This window comes from Schistocerca serialis, chromosome 2 (genome assembly GCF_023864345.2).
Source record: "Schistocerca serialis cubense isolate TAMUIC-IGC-003099 chromosome 2, iqSchSeri2.2, whole genome shotgun sequence".
Taxonomy (NCBI): domain Eukaryota; kingdom Metazoa; phylum Arthropoda; class Insecta; order Orthoptera; family Acrididae; genus Schistocerca; species Schistocerca serialis.
Window position 1 is genome coordinate 396704390 of NC_064639.1, and position 16131 is coordinate 396720520.

The 16131-nt window shown below is 43.5% G+C and overlaps 1 protein-coding gene across 1 annotated transcript in view; it reads right to left on the reverse strand.

Moving 5' to 3' along the window:
- The window catches only part of LOC126456018 (serine protease HTR4), a 474826-nt gene that overhangs the window by 9934 nt on the left and 448761 nt on the right, over window positions 1-16131 (reverse strand). The window contains exon 2 of the mRNA XM_050091774.1: window positions 11080-11295. Coding sequence (XP_049947731.1) covers window positions 11080-11295 — 216 coding nt within the window. The remainder of the gene's footprint in view (window positions 1-11079; window positions 11296-16131) is intronic.

Below are 16131 nucleotides of genomic sequence, written 5' to 3' on the forward strand. Positions count from 1 at the left end.
GTCCATGTTCTGGGACAGCGAGGGCGTAATACTTACCCATTACGTTCCAAAGGGCACTACGGTAACAGGTGCATCCTACGAAAATGTTTTGAAGAACAAATTCCTTCCTGCACTGCAACAAAAACGTCCGGGAAGGGCTGCGCGTGAGCTGTTTCACCAAGACAACGCACCCGCACATCGAGCTAACGTTATGTAACAGTTTCTTCGTGATAACAACTTTGAAGTGATTCCTCATGCTCCCTACTCACCTGACCTGGCTCCTAGTGACTTTTGGCTTTTTCCAACAATGAAAGACACTCTCCGTGGTCGCACATTCACCAGCCGTGCTGCTATTGCCTCAGCGATTTTCCAGTGGTCAAAACAGACTCCTAAAGAAGCCTTCGCCGCTGCCATGGAATCATGGCATAGGCATTGCGAAAAATGTGTACGTCTGCAGGGCGATTACGTCGAGAAGTAACGCCAGTTTCATCGATTTCGGGTGAGTAGTTAATTAGAAAAAAAATCGGAGGCCTTAGAACTTGAATGCACCTCGTAATTTGTGTGGATGTGCACACTGCCGGCGTATACTGCTGCTGGATAGCTCTCGGGTCTCCACCCTCGTGTCAACATTGAGATACCATCGTCTTTCGACGATTGTCATACTCAACACGTTCTAGCAAATTGTCCAAATATTTATGAATGTGACCACCAATCAATCATTTGCATTTGGCCGCCAATCCTCCGACCAAGGGCCTTGGCGAGTTGGGGCTTGTTGTGTGCGTCAACGATGCAGACAGCTGTATTGTAGGTGCAAGCTCAGCAAAGAGGTATCTATGGAGAGGCCGCACTAAACCCAGTTCCTTGAAGAGGAGCAGCAGCCTTTCCAGTAGTTTGGATGATTATCTAATCTGCCTTGTAGTCTTAGCCAACACGGTCTTCCTGTGCTGGAACGGCAAACGGCTGAAGGCAAGGGGAAACCATAGTATATTTTTTTTTTCCTTTTGGCATGCAGAATGTTTCTGAAGGCTCAGTTTTATCATAGCCAACACTTGGTTTAAGATTCATGAAAGTGTATTCGTGAAAGAGACCTAGAGACACTGGAACGTTTCAGACTGATTATACACGACCGGGGAAAAATATAGTACACCTGGAAAGATAAGGTCGATTTTGTTCCGACGGCGGCGTATGTCATCTGTGGGAGGGAGGGGGGGGGGGATAGTAGATGTACTGATAATGGTTTCAACTTCGTTTGCCTTCAGATAGGGTACTGACATATCTATAAGATCGCCGTGAGTGTCTGCCCTTTCATAGGGAATGCTCACAGCCAGAGGGCTCAATGTGGTGCAAACGTGTGAAGCAAGCAAGCAAGCAAGCAACCATGCAACGGAGAGGCACTCGTGCTTCTTACAGCCAGCTGGGAGAGTTTGAGAGCGGTAAAATTGGGGCCTTCTGGGTGGCAGGATGACCTTTTTGGAGAAATGCCACACATGTTGTATGTGCTGCGTCAATTGTCCAACTATGCTGGTATCCGTGGTCGCGTGGAGATTCTCACACGCGTAGATGAGGATCTGAGCTTCTACATATCACAGACGCACCCCCATAATCGTCGTATTGTAGGGGCAGCAGTGACTGACCGTACAGCTACCACAGAACATGTAAGAGGGCTTGTGAGCCCAGAAGTGTCAACACAAACTGCCGACGAACCGGTTATTAGCAGTGGGACTATGGGCAGGCACACCACTTCTTCGACGGGCACGCTCGACTGGTGCCGTCAGAAGATCACTTGTAATGAGAGCCGTGGTCTTCAGCAATTAAATCAGGTTCTGCCGACACCCAAGTGATGGTGGTTTGCAGCTACGACGTTGGCCTGGCGAGCGCTGTCTCATAGAATGCATACTCTTAAGACATACTGGCCCCACCCCAGGCCTTATCGTCTCGGGTGAGAAGTGCTACAAATCTCCTTCACCATCGGTGTCCCTGGAGGGGAGGACTACGTGAACAGGTCGAGCAGGCGCGGCATAACGTATCCAAGGACAGTATTCGCCATCTTTACGATTGATTGGCTGCCAGAGTCAGCTCCTGCATTGTCGCCAGTGCAGGCTACACCACGTACGACAATATGGATGTAAGATGCACTACTGGGGGTAATACGGGTCTATATTGTTATCAGTACCACTATTATTATTATTATTATTATTATTATTATTCCTTCTTTTTTCAGACGTTATGTCTGGTCAAAAATGGAAAGTGACGCAGACCTTGATCAAGCGTGACTTCCTTATAACTGTACGGTAAATGTTACATTGCATTTAGGAACTTTTGGGTAATTGAACATTACAGATTTCTGTAGTTGTATATATAAGTTTGGATGTAGCTGTATTGCGTTGATGTACTGGTGGATATTGTGTGGTATGACTCCTCTAGTTGATAGTATAATTGGTATAATGTCATCTTTATCCTGATGAAACATGTCCTTGACTTCCTCAGCCCGTTGCATGTATTTTTCAATTTTTTTTCCTGTTTTCTTTTGTATATTTGTTGTATTGGGTATGGATATTTCGATTAGTTGTGTTAATTTCTTCTTTTTATTGGTGAGTATGATGTCAGGTTTGTTACGTGGTGTTGTTTTATCTGTTGTAATGGTTCTGTTCCAGTATAATTTGTATTCATCATTCTCCAGTACATTTTGTGGTGCATACTTGTATGTGGGAACGTGTTGTTTTATAAGTTTATGTTGTAAGGCAAGCTGTTGATGTATTATTTTTGCTACATTGTCATGTCTTCTGGGGTATTCTGTATTTGGTAGTATTGCACATCCGCTTGTGATGTGATCTACTGTTTCTATTTGTTGTTTGCAAAGTCTGCATTTATCTGTTGCGGTATTGGGATTTTTAATAATATGCTTGCTGTAATATCTGGTGTTTATTGTTTGATCCAGTATTGCAATCATGAATCCTTCCGTCTCACTGTATATATTGCCTTTTCTTAGCCATGTGTTGGATGCGTCTTGATCGATGTGTGGCTGTGTTAGATGATACGGGTGCTTGCCATGTAGTGTTTTCTTTTCCCAATTTACTATCTTCGTATCTGTTGATGTTATGTGATCTAAAGGGTTGTAGAAATGGTTATGAAATTGCAGTGGTGTAGCCGATGTATTTATATGAGTGATTGCTTTGTGTACTTTGCTAGTTTCTGCTCGTTCTAGAAAGAATTTTCTTAAATTGTCTACCTGTCCATAATTTAGGTTTTTTATATCGATAAATCCCCTTCCTCCTTCCTTTCTGCTTAATGTGAATCTTTCTGTTGCTGATTGTATGTGATGTATTCTATATTTGTGGCATTGTGATCGTGTAAGTGTATTGAGTGCTTCTAGGTCTGTGTTACTCCATTTCACTACTCCAAATGAGTAGGTCAATATTGGTATAGCATAAGTATTTATAGCTTTTGTCTTGTTTCTTGCTGTCAATTCTGTTTTCAGTATTTTTGTTAGTCTTTGTCTATATTTTTCTTTTAGTTCTTCTTTAATATTTGTATTATCTATTCCTATTTTTTGTCTGTATCCTAGATATTTATAAGCATCTGTTTTTTCCATCACATCTATGCAGTCGCTGTGGTTATCCAATATGTAATCTTCTTGTTTAGTGTGTTTTCCCTTGACTATGCTATTTTTCTTACATTTGTCTGTTCCAAGAGCCATATTTATATCATTGCTGAATACTTCTGTTATCTTTAGTAGTTGGTTGAGTTGTTGATTTGTTGCTGCCAGTAGTTTTAGATCATCCATGTATAGCAAATATGTGATTTTGTGTGGGTATGTTCCAGTAATATTGTATCCATAATTTGTATTATTTAGCATGTTGGATAGTGGGTTCAGAGCAAGGCAGAACCAGAAAGGACTTATTGAGTCTCCTTGGTATATTCCACGCTTAATCTGTATTGGCTGTGATGTGATATTATTTGAATTTGTTTGGATATTAAGTGTGGTTTTCCAATTTTTCATTACTTTGTTTAGGAACTGTATCAATTTAGGATCTACTTTGTATATTTCCAATATTTGTAGTAACCATGAGTGGGATACACTATCAAAAGCTTTTTGGTAATCAATGTATGTGTAGTGTAGCGACCTTTGTTTAGTTTTAGTTTGATATGTCACCTCTGCATCTATTATCAGTTGCTCTTTACATCCTCGTGCTCCTTTGCAACAGCCTTTTTGTTCTTCATTTATAATTTTGTTCTGTGATGTATGCGTCATTAATTTCTGTGTAATGACTGAAGTTAATATTTTGTATATTGTTGGTAGGCGTGTTATGGGGCGATATTTAGCTGGGTTTACTGTGTCGGCTTGATCTTTAGGTTTCAGATAAGTTATTCCATGTATAATTGTATCAGGGGATGTGTATGGGTCTGCAATGTAACTGTTAAATAATTTAGTTAGATGTGAATGTGTTGAGGTGAACTTCTTTAGCCAGAAATTTGCTATTTTATCTTTTCCAGGGGCTTTCCAATTGTGAGTAGAACTAATTGTTTGGGTGACTTCATGTTGCAAAATTATCACTTCAGGCATTTGTGGTATCATCTTGTATGTGTCTGTTTCTGCTTATATTCACCATGCATGCCGGTTATGTTGTACCGGGTTTGACCATATGTTGCTCCAGAAGTGTTCCATGTCTGTTATGTTTGGTGGATTGTCTATTGCAATGTGTGTGTTATCTATTGTCTGGTAAAATTTCTTTTTGTTTGTGTTGAATGTTTGGTTTTGTTTCCTTCTATTTTCACTTTTTTTGTATCTTTTAAGTCGTTTAGGCCAATGCTTGTAATTTCTGTTTCTTTTCATCTAATTGCTCTATCGCTTCTTGTTGTGAGATTTTACCTAACCTTTTTCGTTCTTTTCTGACATTTCATTTCTTATAAATTGTGTTAGCTGTCCGATGTCTTTTCTCAGTTTTTCTATTTTGATCAATAGCCTGTTTTGCCATGCTCGTTTTGTGGGTTTCTTCTGTGTGTTGGTTGGTTATGATCTCTGCCTAGTGTGTATATTTAGTGTAGTGAGTGCGCCTATATAAACCAGTAGTTGTAACTCTTCCATAGTTGTATTTTCATTTATTTTGTTGTGTATGATTGTGTTGGCTAAAAAATAGTTCAAATGGCTCTGAGCACTATGGGACTTAACTTCTGAGGTCATCAGTCCCCTATAACTTAGAACTACTTAAACCTAACTAACCTAAGGACATCACACACATGCATGCAAAACGCAGGATTCGAACCTGCGACCGTAGCGGTCGCGCGGTTCCAGACCATAGCGCCTAGAACCGCTCGGCCACCCGGCCGGCCTGTATGATTGTGTTGATAGTTGTTATTGTTGTTTCGACTTGTGGGTTATTTGGTGGTCTATGCAAGAATGGTCTAATGTCTGTATTTGTGTCTTTGTATTCTATATAGGTCAGCTGAAATTTTCTTCTATATCTAACATTTGTGTCACTTCGTGTTCTATTTGTGCTTGTTCTGGTGGCTGTCTTAAGATTTCGTTTTGCTCTGATTGTTTAATTGATGAGTGTTGTTCTTTGTTTGTTTGCTCTGGGATGTTTGAGTCCATTACTGTATTTTCTTCTTCTTCTGATTGCACATTATTTTGTTCTAGTATATATTGTACTTGTTGTTTGATGTTTTCTAATTATGACTGGGGTATCCTGTTATTTTTGATTATTACACGGATCTGATCAGCTAGTCGTTGTTCTGTTCAAAATTTTAATTATGGGTATCTGGTAATAAATGTTGTGTATCCTTGTGATCTGTATCCAGTTGTGTTGGTTCCTAAGTTTGTTACTTGGTAATAACAGAACATGAGGTGTCGGTTAACTTCATCTGACCATCTTATCCTCTGTCTTTGTTTTCCTTCTAGAGTTGTTGCAGGAAGCATATCCTGCAAAACAACTCCATTTGGATTTAAATCATTTTCCGTGTGGCTAGCAGTGTCGTTACCATAGGGTTCAAGCGTCGTCCCCGACCATGACAGCGCTTGTCCGAGGCTTCATTAGTTCTGTCCTGAACCAACTAATCACACTAAAAGAGGGGTTAGCCCTATTAGTGGTTTGTTCTATTCGTCGCCTTTTACAACTGGCAGAACATACCGGACGCCTATTCTTTTCCTATTATTATTATTTCCTATTATTATTATTATTATCATTATTATTATTGCTGTGTGTCCTTTAGTAATCCTTTGTTATGCGTTTTTCTTGTTCAGATGTAAGAAATGGTCAAAGGCCTTTCTCTGGTCAAGATAAATAACCAACAAGTAAGTCAGTAGCTAAGAGCAGAAGCTTTTGAAATGTGATGTTACAAAAGAATGCTGAAGATTAGATGATTACATCGAATAACTGATGAGCAAGTACTGAATCGAATTGGAGAGAAAAGAAAAGAAATTTATGGCACAAGAAGGGATCAGTTGATAGGACACATACTGAGGTATCAAGAAACTCTTGAAATTGTAATGGAAAGAAGTGTGGAGGTAAAAACTGTACAGGGAGACCGAAATTTGAATACAGTGACAGGTTCAAAAGGATGTGAGTTGCGGTAGCTATGCAGAGATGAAGAAACTTCTACAGTATAGACTAGCGTGCACAGCTTCATCTGACTAGTCTTTGGAATGAAGACCGCAACAACAACAACGGTCACCAACAAACAGGGTAAATGTACAACCCGACCACGATATTATTGAACTTGGAATCCCGTGGCCGTTAACGGAAACACGCGGTGACGTTACAGTAAACAAGTACAATGGTGACTAAGGAGAACTCTTCGCATTGTGAGTGATTTCAAGACAGCTGTGCATATCCTATGAGGTGGTCCAGCTTGTCCTCTTGAAATAACACTTTAAAAAATCTTGATAAACCGACGGAAGCGGCTTTTCTCCCAGGTACAATAATATTGTGTTCGACTAATGGTGCCATAAAAATGGTGAGAGGAACGCATCACGTGTGTGCGGCTGGGACACGCAGAGAAATAACCAGTCAAGACCAGGGACCAGCTTAGTCCGGAGTGGAATCCCGCGTTATTGGTAACAAGACGAGAGCGCGCCCAGTAGCGTGCAGCATGCACGGCACATCCAAAATGCCCACGCAAAGATTCGGGTGTTGCCCCCTTCGCATCCGCCGCAACCAGCACTGGACCTCACACTGCACTCGACACTTAGACAAAAGATGGATATGAAACTCGTCGAAACGTCGCGGTATCTTAACTCTGGCATCTGGATGGAAACCCGAGAGCTTTCCACCAGTTTTAATCTGCCAGTAATTTTCAAAACAGCATACCCTCCGTTGTTCATAGGTGTTTATGCCTACAAATCCAAATAGAGTATATTTTGTATTGTGTCTTTTGTTATTGTATTCTGCACCGTCTAATATAATCAGTAAAGGAACGGAGCTTCCTCTTTTATGTCTAAAACTCTAAGCAGGTGGTTGGTTCAAAATGAAACTTTTTTGCAGTTTGCCCTTATGAACGACAATGCTCAAATCGAGCGTGGTAGCACTGGAGGGACCTTGACGCATGTTCGCTCACAAATGCGGACGCTAGCAGCTGTAGTGCTAGGTATTCATTCTACAGGTACTACTCGCAGTGTTGACATTACAGAGCAACCTAAACGTACAAGTCGCTGCTGTCGCATAAGCAGGACAATCGTCTCCTCCTCATGCAGCATCCTCTGTAAGCGACAACTTGTTAACGCTACCCGCAGTTGTGTATACCGTAGTTGGCACTTGAATGAGATACAGTGGCGGAACAAGGGTGAGGAGACTTTTTCAGACAATGACTAGAGCATTTGAAACAAATCATCGAAGATTTTGGTTCTAACAGATACACTATTTGTCCTAACACCTACTTGCAATGTGGAATTGGATATCACGATAGGCGGAGCCATCATAATGAAATGATTTCAATGGTCGTGCAATATTTTTTGAAAGAGTAAACCACCATTTGTATATTACTGTATTTCTGTTCTGTACTATGTAGGCCTTTTGGCACTGTACTCGATAAAGGCGTAAAAGTCGAAATCTATACAGGGTGGTCCATTGATGGTGACCGGGCCAAATATCTCACGAAATAAGCGTCAAACGAAAAAACTACAAACAACGAAACTCGTCTAGCTTGAAGGGGGAAACCAGATGGCGCTATGGTTGGCCCACTAGATGGCGCTGCCACAGGTCAAACGGATATCAACTGCTCTTTCTTAAATAGGAAACCCCCTCCCCCATTTTTATTACATATTCCTATAGTACGTAAAGAAATATGAATGTTTTAGTTCGACCAGATTTTCACTTTGTGATAGATGGCGCTGTAATAGTCACAAACGTATAAGTACGTGGTATCACGTAACATTCCGCCAGTGCGGACGGTATTTGCTTCGTGATACATTACCCATGTTAAAATGGACCTTTTATCAATTGCGGAAAAGGTAGATATCGTGTTGATGTATGGCCATTGTGATCAAAATGCACAACGGGCGTGTGCTATGTATGCTGCTCGGTATCCGGGACGACATCATCCAAGTGTCCGGACCGTTCGCCGGATAGTTACGTTATTTAACGAAACGGGAAGTGTTCAGCCACATGTGAAACGTCAACCACGACCTGCAACAAATGATGATGCCCAAGTAGGTGTTTTGGCTGCTGTCTCGGCTAATCCGCACATCAGCAGCAGACAAATTGCGCGAGAATAGGGATTATCAAAAACTTCGGTGTTGAGAATTCTACATCAACATCGATTGCACCCGTACCATATTTCTATGCGCCAGGAATTGCATGGCGACGACTTTGAACGTCGTGTACAGTTCTACCACTGGGAACAAGAGAAATTACGGGACGATGACAGATTTTTTGCACGCGTTCTATTTAGTGACAAAGCGTCATTCACCAACAGCTGTAACGTAAACCGGCATAATATGCACTATTGGGCAACGGAAAATCCACGATGGCTGCGACAAGCGGAACATCAGTGACCTTGGCGGGTTAATGTATGGCGCGGCATTATGGGAGGAAAGGTAATTGCCCCCCATTTTATCGATGGCAATTTAAATGGTGCAATGTATGCTGTTTTCCTACGTAATGTTCTACTGATGTTACTACAAGATGTTTCACTGCATGACAGAATGGCGATGTACTTCCAACATGATGGATGTCCGGCACATAACTCGCGTGCGGTTGAAGAGGAATTGAATTCATGACAGGTGGATTGGTCGTCGAAGCTGCATACCATGGCCAGCACGTTCATCGGATCTGACGTTCCCGGATTTCTTTCTTTGCGGAAAGTTGTAGGATATATGCTATCGTGATCCACCAACAACGCCTGACAACATGTCAGCGCATTGTCAATGCATGTCCGAACATTACGGAAGGCGAACTACTCCCTGTTGAGAGGAATGTCGTTACACGTACTGCCAAATGCATTGAGGTAGACGGACACCATTTTGAGCATTTATTGCATTAATGTGGTATTTGCAGGTAATCACGCTGTAACAGAATGCGTTCTTAGAAATGATAGGTTCACAAAGGTACATGTATCACGTTTGTACAACCGAAATAAAATATTCAAACGTACCTAAGTTCTGTATTTTATTTTTGAAAACCTACCTGTTACCAACTGTTCGTCTAAAATTGTGAGCCATATTTTTGTGACTATTACAGCACCATCTATCACAAAGCGAAAAAATTGGTCCAACTAAAACATTCATATTTCTTTACGTACTACACGAATATGTAATAACAATGGGGGTTCCTATTTTTAAAAAAGGCAGTTGATATCCGTTTGACCTATGGCAGCGCCATCTAGCGGGCCAACCATAGCGCCATCTGGTTTCCCCCTTCAAGCTAGACACGTTTCGTTCTTTGTAGTCTTTTCGTTTGACGCTTATTTCGTGAGATGTGTGGCCCGATCGTGGTCAATGGACCACCCTGTATAGTGCAGAAGAAAAATACAGTAATACACAGTCAAATGGCGGTTTATTCTTTCAAAAAGAAGTGTTGAAGGAGGCAGGGAGTATTGTATTATCATCAGAGAAGCAGTAAGTCTTTCGATGTTACCTGTGTAACAAATCGATTAGGAAAATGTCAACCCTTCTAATGCTGCCCGACTGCTGATGATATGATTGTGAAATCGAAACGTGAAGTAACAGCCACAGCTAAACGAACACCAGGCGCACGTCGTGAACTGACGGACAGGGCAGTTGACCATTGCCGAGGGTGGATGAAAAAAACTGCAAGAAATCAGCGGTATGATTCACTCGTTAATTTGAAGATGCTACCAGCAATCCAACTACCTATGCGTAGGGAGTTTAAAAGAATTGGGTACAACCGTCGAGCAGCTGCTCATTAGACACACATTTCTATAATCGATACAAAGCTACGCTTGAGGCGATGTGTAGACGAGGCCACTGGACAGTAAATGTCTGGAAGTGAGTAATTTTGAGTGATGAATCCTCTGGCAATCCAAACGAAATATCTGAGTTTGGCGAGTGTCTGGAGAACTTTACTGCCATCATGTGTAAACGGCGAAGTGTGTAAACAGCGAAGTGTGGACGAGGTGGTGTTGCAGTATTGGGATGTTTTTCATGGTTAGGAGACACTTAAGAAAATGCTAAAGCCTAAGGATATGAACATAGTTTACACCAATGTCTACTGCTTGCAGTAGAGATTTTGGTGAGATTATCTTATCAGAATGACACTGCACCCTCTTTGTGTAAAGCAGCATCTGTAAAGCTATGGTTTGTGAGCAATAACATTCCTGAAATGGACTGCTCCGCCAGAGTGCCGATCTATATCTAACGGGCCACCTTTTGGATGAGCTATAAATGACTTCGCTCCAGGCACTAGTGTTCAACTTCACTAACTCCTCTGGTTTCGGCTCCTGAGGAATAATGGGCTTTCTCCACAAGCATCGAGACACCTCAATGCAAGTGTCCCGAGCAGAGTTCAAGCTGTCACCAGGGCTCAGGTTGGAACCACATATAAATGTTCACTAACAGGTGTCCAGACACTTTCGGTCAGTGTAAAAGGAGAGTTGGTAAGACTATCACAAGATGGGAAGACATGGACGACAAGTAGACAGACTGACCTGTAGTGACGAGGCCCTGCTGCTCCTCGGCGAGCTCGTTGGCCAGCAGGTAGTCGAGGTTGAGCTGGCACTCGCTGTACGAGGAGTAGGCGAAGGGCCGCTCGCCGGGGCAGGCAGCCGCCAGCGCGCACTGGCAGCGGCGCTCCACCACGTTGCAACCGGACACGCGCACCGCCGCGCCGGGGCACCCCGCCGGCGGATCCAAGCTCGGCGGGCCTGCAACACGGGGCAGCACGTCACAGCACACTTAAGAAGGTTCTCTTCAACGGGAATTACAATATGAAGGCAACCTTCATCGCTATTGTTTTGAGAGGTGAAGTTTCACAAGGCTCTGTTTTCGGTCCATTACTATTTCTTACCGGGTATGTTCAATGTGTAAATGGGGCAAGCAGAAATTTATTGCTTATAGCCTTTTGCCTCTTGGCAGTCATTACCGAAATAGTGCCTAACTTAATGATCTACACCGTGCAACAAAAGGATCACTTTTTAGAAACCTCGCAATTGTCTCACATTCCGAGTTTGAAATTTGGCTCAAAGGTGCCTACGACATTCCTCTGTATCGGTGCAAAACCGTGGCGGCCTGTGACGTTCGATGCTGCTGTCACCACTTAGACGTTTCAACCATACTATAATAACATCGTGGGACTCCAGCTACACTGTGCATGATATGACGCATTTCCAGTGTAGTAGAAACGCAGTTTTTGCTATGGTATGTGTCGTGGAGTCGTTAGGGATGTTCAAAACCATTCGGCAAAATTTGGAAGTGATCCGAAGAAACAAAGGGATGTTATGGCTTGGATCAAATGGCTCTGAGCACTATGGGACTCAACATCTTAGGTCATAAGTCCCCTAGAACTTAGAACTACTTAAACCGAACTAACTTAAGGACATCACACACACCCATGCCCGAGGCAGGATTCGAACCTGCGACCGTAGCAGCCTCGTGGTTCCGGACTGCAGCGCCAGAACCGCGCGGCCAGGGGTGTTATGCTTTATTGGTCTCTTGTAGCGTGATCACAAGGGGGCGAGTGCTACATTAACATACACGTGAATAAAATGTCAAAAGGTCCCTCTAAGACCCCCAACCCTTCCGGGATCTCAAGCCTCGCTGCTGGATACGTACCTGTCAGGAACTTCGACATCGATTAAGCCTCGTGGCTGGTAGAACGCCTCAGGGTTACGGAACCTCTTTGATTCCCCTTAGGTGAGGTTGCCAACCTCCAGGCGCTGCAGCAGCCGCGAGATTAAATTGGTGTCGAAGCTTCCGATAGATATATTTTAAGTGCTCGACAAAGGTGTGCCAAGGGCATCAGTGGTATTACTAACTTAAGGATGGTGGGGGAGGGGGGCGAGGGTGCATCTTAAAAGAACTCTTTTCAGTTTTATTTGCGCGCCTGTTAATGAAGCCTCCCTCCCATCTCCCATCCACCCACCCACCGGCCGCCACCACCATCTACATCTACATCTACACGGATACTCTGCAAATCACATTTAAGAGCCTGGCAGAGCGTTCATAAAACCACCTTCACAATTCTCTATTATTCCAATCTCGTATAGCCCGCGGAAAGAACGAACCCCTATGTCTTTCCGTACGAGCTCTGATTTCCCTTATTTTATCGTGATCGTTCCTCCCTATGAATGTCGGTGTCAACAAAATATTTCCGCATGCGGTGGAGAAAGTTGGTGATTGGAATTTCGTGAGAAGATTCCTTCGCAACGAAGGTGTCAACAAAATATTTCCGCATTCGGTGGAGAAAGTTGTTTTTTGGAATTTCGTGAGAAGATTCCTTCGCAACGAAAACCGCCTTTAATAATTTCCAGCCCAAATCCTGTATCATTTCTGTGACACTCTCTCCCATATTTCGCGATGATACAGTACGTGCTGCCTTTCTTTGAACTTTTTCGGTGTACTCCGTCAGTCCTATCTGGTAAGGATCTCACACCGCGCAGCAGTATTCTAAAAGAGGACGGACAAGCGTAGTGTAGGCAGTCTCCTTAGTAGGCCTGTTACATTTTCTGAGTGTCCTGCCAATTAAACCGAGTCTTTGTTAGCCTTCCCCACAACATTTTCTATGTGTTCCTTCCAATTTAGTTGTGGCCGAGCGTTTCTAGGCACTTCAGTCTGGAACCGTGCGACCGCTACGGTCGCAGGTTCAAATCCTGCCTCGGGCATTGATGTGTGCGATGTCCTTAGGTTAGTTAGGTTTAAGTAGTTGTAAGTTATAGGGGGACTGATGACCTCAGATGTTAAGTCCCATAGTGCTCAGAGGCTTTTTTCCTTCCAGTTTAAGTCGTTCGTAATTGTAATACATAAGTATTTAGTTGAATTTACGGCTTTTAGATTAGACTGATTTATCGTGTAACCGAAGTTTAACGAGTTCCTTTTAGCACTCATGTGGATGACCTCACACTTTCCGTTATTTAGGGTCAACTGCCACTTATCGTGCTCTTCAGATATTTCTTCTAAATCGTTTTGCAGTTTGTTTTGATCTTCTGATGACTTTATTAGTTGATAAACCACAGTGTCATCTGCAAACAAACGAAGACGGCTGCTCAGATTGTGTCCCAATTCGTTTATATAGATATGGAACAGCAAAGGGCCTATAATACTACCTTGAGGAACGCCAGAAATCACTTCTGTTTTATTTGATGACTTTCCGTCAGTTACGTTTGGCGTGAAACAAAAGCCCTGGAAAAGTATTAAACCCCTTTGTTGCATTTGATCATGTCCAAATTTCGTCGAATGGTTTTAACGGTCCATAGGTGTTCTACACTGTATACCAGAGCAAAAATTGTGGTCGTACTGCACTCTAAAGGGGAAGGATCACGTTCAGCGTGGTTGCAGGCCCACGATGTCCTTAGAGTAGGAATGTAAAGCTCAAAGGGTGGCAGCAGCGTCCAACGTTGTCAAGAACGTGGTTCTTTTGCTCATCACAGTGCAAACCGTCGTTTTCGATCGCGAAATGTGCGATACCCTAAGGGAAGTGTTGGTTTCATTGACGCCCTTTATGCCAACCTCTGAGGCTTTTTCATGTCGATTCTGAGCGGCTGTGTGTCTGAAATTATTTCTCTCGGCTACTCATAAGAAATCTCTTATAATTTCAAAGCTGGGTGTTGCGGTTCTGGTCTTCATCACAGAGGTGGCAAAAGAAGGGGTGAAATGTGGGTAAGAGGCCGTGTGACGAGCTTCCCATCATATGACACGTCCACGGTGGCGTTGGGCAGAACTGTGGTGAATTTTGATGCCGGTGTGACATCATTAACCCACTCTAAAGTTCATATGAACTTATGAGCTGTGATCGTTTTTCTGCATTTCTCGACACATTCGTGTTTGAAGTGTCGCTGAGCCCAAGGATAACTTCGCAGGCGCCGCACTTTTGCACTATTAAAGAGGAAGGCTGTCGGTGCCTTTAAGCCAAATTTCAAACTTTTGCGTCAGAATGGGAGATAATAACATGGTTTCGAAAAAAGTAGTCTTTCAATTTTGTTGCGTAGTGTATACGATAAAGCATTTTGGCTGCTCAGCCCCACCATAGTATACCCACGTACAGGAAGAAAAAAAAACAGGACAACTTGAACGTCTAGAACTGGACCTTCATATACACAGGAAATGTACATTTCACCTCTGTTCAGCATGTGTTCTGTTGCCTAATAGGCACAGGGTCCGCCATGTGCCCTGACAACTTGTTCCATGCGTGATGGCATCGACGGGTGTAAGGCGCGAATGGCGTCCTGTGGTACAGCCATGTATGCTGCATTCGTCTGGGTGCAGAGTTCACCTGTGGTGGTTGGCACTGGGTCACAGCGCTGCACCCATCATTTCACCACATCCGGCACATTTTCGTTTGGCCAGGGCAAAAAGCTGACATCGTGTGACACCAAGAAGGCACGTGTTCGTGCAGCAACATGTGGTCGTGCATTGTCTTGCTGAAAAATGGCGTCTCGAGTGTTGTGCAGGGAGGGTATGGCTACGGATCGCAGGATGTCATTCACGTAGGTCACACTGGTCACAGTGCACTGGACACGCACCAACTATGGTACGTGGTTTTACCCAATAACACCCCACACTCTAACGCGTCCAGTTGGCTCTGCATGCACGCATGTAGTCACTGTGATGCCGCTCCCCCTGTCTGCGACGAACCAAAATACGGCCATGATCTTCGAACAACGAGAACCTTGATTCGTCTAAAATTACTAACTGATGCCAGTCCTGTCCCACTGACGCCGTTCCATGCACCGTTGCCGTCTAGCATTTTTCTGTACACTCGACAAATGTAAGAGGAGAATCGGAGGACGCGCCGCACGTTATCGGTGCCGTAATAAATAGCGACCTCATAGTGTACGATGTGTTACACCATTTTTACGCTATTCCACTGTTGCACCAGCCGAGGAGGACGCAGATTGTCACGCAGTGCCATTCGGATAAGGTGTCGATCTTCTCGGGGAGAGGTCTAGATGGTGCGATCCGATCCATCTCGTCGTGTTCCACTCCACGGCCTTATTCTGCACACACCTGTTGCATTGCCGAAACACTTCGTCCCACACGAGCAGCAGTTTCCCGGATGGATGCATCACATTCTCTTATACCCATGTTACGCCCTCTTTCAAAATCACTGATTTGACGGTACGTTTCGCGCACATATCTGCGAGGGGCTCTGAACGTCTGCTCAAGTCACACCGATCCCTTACCTTCTGTTTATGGCGACAACGGGGGCCGCAGGCACATTTTACCGGTAGGTAGTGTTTGCGCCGCGATATCGATGTTGACCGTGAAACCGCGGGCCGACGTGGTTCAATTGCTAATCATGTCTGCAGGACATACCAATGTACATGTCCTGTGAATATTAACATCCTATCTCTAGTCGTTCAACGATTTTTCTGAACGCAAGTCTTAGTCTCAGCTGGAAACGACGGAGTTAATTCGTGTTTTATTACCACAGTAAAAAAATGTTTATGAAGTGAAAATTGCACCAGACTAATTCCTGGTTGCTCTATCGATATGTCAAATAAACTTATATTTTAATTAAAAATTTGCTTGCAAGAGGAACCAAA